Source organism: Triticum aestivum, chromosome 1A, assembly GCF_018294505.1.
Source record: "Triticum aestivum cultivar Chinese Spring chromosome 1A, IWGSC CS RefSeq v2.1, whole genome shotgun sequence".
NCBI lineage: Eukaryota > Viridiplantae > Streptophyta > Magnoliopsida > Poales > Poaceae > Triticum > Triticum aestivum.
This window is the reverse complement of record NC_057794.1, coordinates 551,557,487-551,563,885: the sequence shown is the minus strand read 5'-3', so window position 1 is coordinate 551,563,885 and position 6,399 is coordinate 551,557,487. Positions and strand designations below refer to the sequence as shown.

Here is a 6,399-nt window from a genome sequence, read left to right as displayed (position 1 = left end):
GTCCTTTAATGGTGTTTGCAGATCACCTGGAAGTGATGGGATGAGATAAGCTAGCAAGATTCAGGTTTGCATTGTTATATCGGTGTAATAAGTCCCTTTGGCAATGTCGACAACACTCGTTAATTTGCATCATCTTCCAATGGACCTCTAGTGGATGAACGCTAAGAAAAATGGTAATGTTGTTGTATTATGCAAGTTCTCGATTTGTGAGGCACGTTGATGACGCTAGTGCCACTCCTCAGAGAACTGCTTCTGGTTATCTTTTTGGTAATTGTTTTCATGTCTTGAGCTTACAAAGCTCCTTCAAGTGTACGCTCCAGTCATCGAGGACCTGAAGCTTCAAATGAAGATGTGGTTCTCATTCAGCAAGGTCCGAGCGTGTCGTCGTGAGGCCAATACTGTAGCCCACGAATTAGCTAAGATTGGTCACTGTTGTTTTAATTCTGAATCTCTGTACTGGGAGTCCGATGTTCCGCCCATTGTGGCTGGCTGTGCTATGGGTGATATGCCCACGCACACGTAAGCAATAAAACTTTGCTTCCCTTCAAAAAAAAGTGTACACGTCGCCTTTCTTTCCCTTTTTAGTTTATGCTTTGTTATTTTTAGTACTTTGGTAATCTCTTTATCACTTTATGTATATTCCCGGTAATGTCTTGTAGGAGAGGTTAACTGGCAGTATCCCTGGTCCGTGCACGCCGACGATGTACTACCAAGGTCAAACCGATCGAACGACCAAAGAGGTCAGGCCGACCTGATCGACAAGAGCTTCGTCCACAACAATTGCCCCCTACTTCTACCCCGAGACGCTATACATTTCCCATGTAATTCGTGTCCGCGATCAAATTCACAATTTGATCAAGAAACTAAACAAGGTTCTTAACAGTTGGTATCACTGTTTTATAGACTCATCATTTCCTTCCGACCATTTCATTGTTGTTTTTCTGTGGCTCGCCCTTTTGCTAAAGTACATGTATGAAGCAAGCATGCATCCTCTCTGTTTCAAAAAGTAGAAGCCCACTACATATTTTTCTTGCACATGTAAGTCCTCCATAATATTAAGCAGATACAAGCACTCCACATTTCATTTCTCAACACATGTAAATCCTTCACATCATCAAGCACATGTAAGTCATCCACATTATTATTTTTAATTTTTTAGCCACAAATCATTTTATCGAACCTAGAAGGTGAGACGCTATAACATGTAGCCACAAGTTGCTACCATTGATATATCATAAGAATGTGGAGGGGTATTATTCTCATATATTCTAACTACTAACTAGTATTTTCTTCTCCATTTCAAACAAAAAACATTTTCTTCCTTTTCGGAGCGAAGCAGGGAACAGAACAAAAATTTATGTTTATTACTCTGACATGTATATGCTGGCATACACAGGACATGAGTATACATGCACATGGACATAACGGGCACCGTACCAAAGTAGTACAGCGCTGTCAATTTATTTCTGTTTAATATATAAAGTATACAGCACTCGCCTCGTTTTATTATTATACCTCACACACTCTCGGTACTCCAGCGTACGTAGTGTACGTGCAACGCGCGAGGGACATGGACGAAGCTCGTGGCACCAATAGCTAGTTCAGCAGCTTGGCAGGCGCAGCTTGCACGCGGTGAAGACCTTCTTGCCGCTGGGGGAGTTGACGTAGCGCTGCAGGTTGGGGTCCTTCTTGTACTTGCACAGGCAGCTCGCCGGGTGCGCCTTGAGCTTCCCGCAGCACGCCGCGCTCGGCGCCGCGTTCCCGATGATGGCCGGCGCGCACGGGGTCAGCTGCGTCGGGCTGCACGTCGCCGCCTCCACCGCGCCCGGCACTGCCAGCAGCGCCGTCGCGAGAGCCATGACCATGAAGCAGACGAGGGTGGCCTTCGCCGCCGCCATGGTTGCTTCTTGGGCTCGTGTGGGAGGGAAGTGGTGGAGCTGCTCTCGTGCGGTGTCTCTGCGACCGTGCGTTCGTGAGGAGCTGGCTGATGCCTCTGGGTTGTGGAGAATGGGCGCGGTCGACGGTGCGTTTTATAGGCCGCATGCAGCACGTAGTAGTAGGTGTGGCGCGCGACAGAGTGTACAACGCGGAAGCATCAAGCATGGGTGCACTAGCTACCGACATGCGCGTGGGCACAGAGCTCCACTAGCGGCCGATCCAGACGGCGCGTGGCGCGTCGGACGGTACGGGCCGGGGTGACGTGTTGCGCTTTTTTACTATGTGAACATGGCAGCCTGATGATCTCAGTGGGTCGGTGGAAGTGTGGAATCCATCATGAGCGTGCCGAAACGTTCAAGGAAAGTCTCGGTTTTGTGTGCGCAGCTGAGTTACACGTAGATTAAGGAAGAGATCGATCGAACCTCCTCGTTCATGGAGGGTCGAGGGCTTGAGACTGTATGGCTAGTGTGAGCATGGGTCATCATTTCCACAATTAAACCATCACATTTTGAGTGATTTTAGGTCAAGGAATTGCACATAATTGAAAATTTTAGAAATTTTCTTATAAACATTGTTCCCTTCATACCATTCGATCAAAAAAGAAAAAACTTATGGTGTGCTTGCTGGGAATTTCGACAAAAAAAATTCATCGAGTCCAACCTACTCAAACATGACAATAAGAGAGAAGTGTCTTTGTTTTTGGGTGTGTGCATAATATGATTGCACTTAAGATCAAGTAAAGAATCAAAAATGGATTAATCCCCAAATCAGTACATACCATTACAAGATCTGCAAATGACAAATGCCCAGCACTAAATTTGTATGTGTAGTTACCAACAGAATCTGCTGGACGCGGAAAGCAAGGAAGGGCGAGCCAAAATCCTGCTGCTCCTATGGCGGAGCTGGCACCTGAGAGAAGACGCCCTTCGGAATAACGGGAGGGAGTCGATTGGTAGCTCCGTGCAGTTCTTGCAGAATTACGATGAGGAATTAAGAGGTGCAGCGGGGCCCGAGGTGGGGCCTGGAAGCAAAGACAAGGAAGTTGGGAGGGAAATCAGAGAGCAAAACACTGAAATTGTTGCGAACCAGTGGAAGCCACCAGATCAAGGAACTATCAAAATCAATACTGACGCTGCATTCCTTGCGGGAACTGGAGAAAGTGCGGCGGGAGTGGTCGGACGGGATTCCCAAGGCCTTGTCCTCATGTCCGTGCAAAAAACTTCCCAGCTGTCAGAGTGCTGAGGAGGCTGAGGCTCGTGCCGCCCTTGTTGGACTGCAGGCAGTGGCTGGAGTGTACAAGGGCCAGATAATCCTTGAAATGGATAATCAGAACATTGCAAATGAACTGAGATCCCAAGGACAGACAAGGTCACCTAATTACGCCCTAATCATGGACATTAGGCATGCCATGGATGGCTTTGACGCTTGCAAGGTCAGCTGCGTAAAGAGACAATGCAACTCCCTGGCCCATGGCCTTGCTGCACTTACAAGGAGCTCAGGCGATCAGGAGATGATAGCTAATGTTCCGATTAGCCTACGCACTTTGATGATTGCTGAATGTTCTGGCCTCACTGAGTAGGAGTCTCCTGCTTCAGTTCTCAAAAAAAAAAAAAAACAGAACCTCGTACAGAGTACTAAGAGCATCAAATATAACTCAACACATTCAATAGGGAATCCTAGTAATCAAATAACCAATTACCAACTACGATATCCACATGAGAATTATCAAATACGCCCCATAGCAAACACAAGCACTAGATCATTGGCTCGATGGCTGGAGCAGAGCATAGTAGGGCCATAGCTCAAAGGCCATGCCCTAGAGCAAACATAAGAGAAAGGAGAGGCCAGAACATAAATTTACCTCACTGTCTAAATTCTGACGGCGCTTACTTCTAGATGGTCAATCGTTAGTCCATCCTCCTGGCTTTCTTTCCTGGTTGAAATGTGCAAAACAGATGATTGTGAAAACACATGAATGTTTAGAAGTGGTTGTTTGATTCACATGAATAGGAAAAATGTAGGTATCCTAGAATACATGGTCAAATTGAGGTTAAACTATATGCAAACATAAGATGTAGCTGACATTACATTACTTATGTCCTTTGTCTCGTTCTTTGTGCATGAGAATGTAAAGCAGAGGTTGCGGTCGATTGTTAAATTTCTTAGATTTTATTATGAAACTCAATCCAAAGGAATCATTCATGTAATTTTTTTATGGTCCATTCATTTGAATCAAACAAATAAATTTTCACCATAGTAAAATTTCCTATTCCTATGATTTTCCTTTTCTTTTCCTATGAATCATACATGCCCTATATGGTACAAACTAGCACAAATGATAAAAAAAAAGTTACCTTAGCCTTCTTAGTGTCACCAAGGGTCTTATTGGGATCCATGTAGAAGAATGAGAATCACAGAGATTTGATGGAGACATTTGCTTCAAATAAAAAAGCAAATAAGGAAATGAACAGAATTTACAGGGAGAAATTGATACACGATCTGAGTAGAAAGGAATGCACAATTATAGAATCAATGAAATATCATAGCATTCTACGTAAAAAAGCGCTCTCGCAAAGGAAGAAAGAGAAGAAATGTAGGGCCCTCAAGTACCAGAAAACAAGAGGAGTTAAGCGGAGAATATGCAAGCAGAGAAGAAAGGGAAACGAGGGGCCAGTTGTAGGAGGAGTGGAGTTAGGGTTTAGCATTTAGGGTTTGGGTATTAAAGACCACAAAATTAAGAACAAATGCCTCCTCAGCCAATGGTTGCATAGGTTTGCTTCGGATGAGGGTGTGAGGATTTAGTTATTGCGTAACAAGTATCTTCACTTCAAATCTTTGTCTCAAGTTACGATTCAGCCAAATTACTCGCGCTTCTGAAAGGGGTTAATGAGGACAAAGAGTGGGTTCTTCAGTATAGCATTTTTCAAGTTGAAGACGGTCGTAGCACACATTTTGGGAGGATACTTGACTAAAATATACACCTTTGACTTTATAGTACACATCATTTTATAATAGCGTGCAATGGAAGGAGATTTTTGTGGGTACAATATTGGGGACTATTCCCTTGAATATCCAGTTCACACGAGCTGCTTGGCTCGATTTAGTGCCTAGGTTTTTTTTTGCCCGGTAAATTTAGTGCGTAGGCTGATGATGGGTAGTTTAACTAGCGAACAAGATTCTTTCCATTGGCGGCTGACCTTTTCTAGGGTTTTTCTTAGTTAAATCGATGTATACGGACCTCATAAATATGAGATTTGTATTTTTTTTTGAGATATACTTGAAAAAACAAAGTGTCATTTAAGATAACATTTTAGTGTGGTTCATGCATATGGAGGGTTATCCTAATGAAGGGTAATTTGGCAAAAACGGAGGTGATAAGGTAGTGTGGTTCGATTATGGAATATGCGTGTAGATATATTTTCTAATTTTTCGTCGTTTGTGGTAGTATCTACTTTTGTTATGTACTGAATGATGATACTTATGTTTTAATAAATGTAGTTATATGCATCGTAATGATGCAGAGGCCGCGCTTATCCTTTTATATTTGTCTTAAAAAATGAGCTCATCACATGCCCGTTCGAGAAAAACATATGCCACATATGATGACCGGCCGTTTGAACGAACAGTTCTTTCTCCCATCAACGCCAATCTCTTACCTAGTGGAGCTCACGCAAGCACTGCATTTATTCAGAATTTCAGATACAGATACATCGGGGTTGCTACTCACGACAACCAAACACTCACACATCAACACATGCAGCACATGCAGCGGTGCAGAGAGATGCCACTGGCTGGGCTCTCGTTCTCGTCTCGATCATAGACGTCGATCTAGCATGATGGCACGGGCACCTTGCAGGCGGCCAGGACCTTCTTGCCGTTGGGGGAGTTGACGTACTGCTTCAGGTTAGGGTCGTGCGCGTACTGGCACATGCACGGCCTCTGCGCCTTCATCCTGCTGCAGCACACCGCCGTCGGCGCCGCATTCCCGACGATCGCGCCCGCACACGGGCTCAGCTGCAGCGCGTCACACGTCGCCGCGTCCACGCCGGCCGGCGCCATCATCAGCACCACCGCCCAGAAGGCCAGGAGCGCCACCACCAGCTGCCCCATGTACTTCATGACGTCTCTGAAACTCTGACGAAGAAATGTAGATCGACTGGTAGCGAGTAGTGAGCTAGTGGCTTGTGCAAAGATGGCTTTGGATGGTGTGAGTGTCTGGGGGTGAGATCAGTGGTATTTATAGGCTTTCGAATTTCGATCAAGAGAGTTCAGGCACGGGCCAAATGGCCACGGCTACTGCAGTACAAGTGTGCAACGATGTGCCTTTTCCTCAGCGGCACATCACATTGCGTTCATGGAAGACATGATGACGATGAAGCAGAAATTAATGGTCCACGCACTACGAAAAAAGGAGATCTGAAAGTGCATAGGATTGGCAAGTTTAGTCGGCGCACGCACTGA

The 6,399-nt window shown here is 45.2% G+C and overlaps 2 protein-coding genes across 2 annotated transcripts; both read right to left on the bottom strand.

The window, feature by feature from the left end:
* Nucleotides 1-1,340: 1,340 nt before the first annotated feature.
* Nucleotides 1,341-1,992, bottom strand: LOC123180629 (non-specific lipid-transfer protein 2). Its single transcript, XM_044592716.1, has one exon. It carries the CDS (start codon nt 1,896-1,898, stop codon nt 1,602-1,604), a length of 297 nt encoding a protein of 98 aa, XP_044448651.1. The 5' UTR covers nt 1,899-1,992; the 3' UTR covers nt 1,341-1,601.
* A 3,598-nt stretch (nt 1,993-5,590) lies between these two features.
* Nucleotides 5,591-6,164, bottom strand: LOC123180622 (non-specific lipid-transfer protein 2). Its single transcript, XM_044592705.1, has one exon. It carries the CDS (start codon nt 6,055-6,057, stop codon nt 5,767-5,769), a length of 291 nt encoding a protein of 96 aa, XP_044448640.1. The 5' UTR covers nt 6,058-6,164; the 3' UTR covers nt 5,591-5,766.
* Nucleotides 6,165-6,399: the final 235 nt, after the last annotated feature.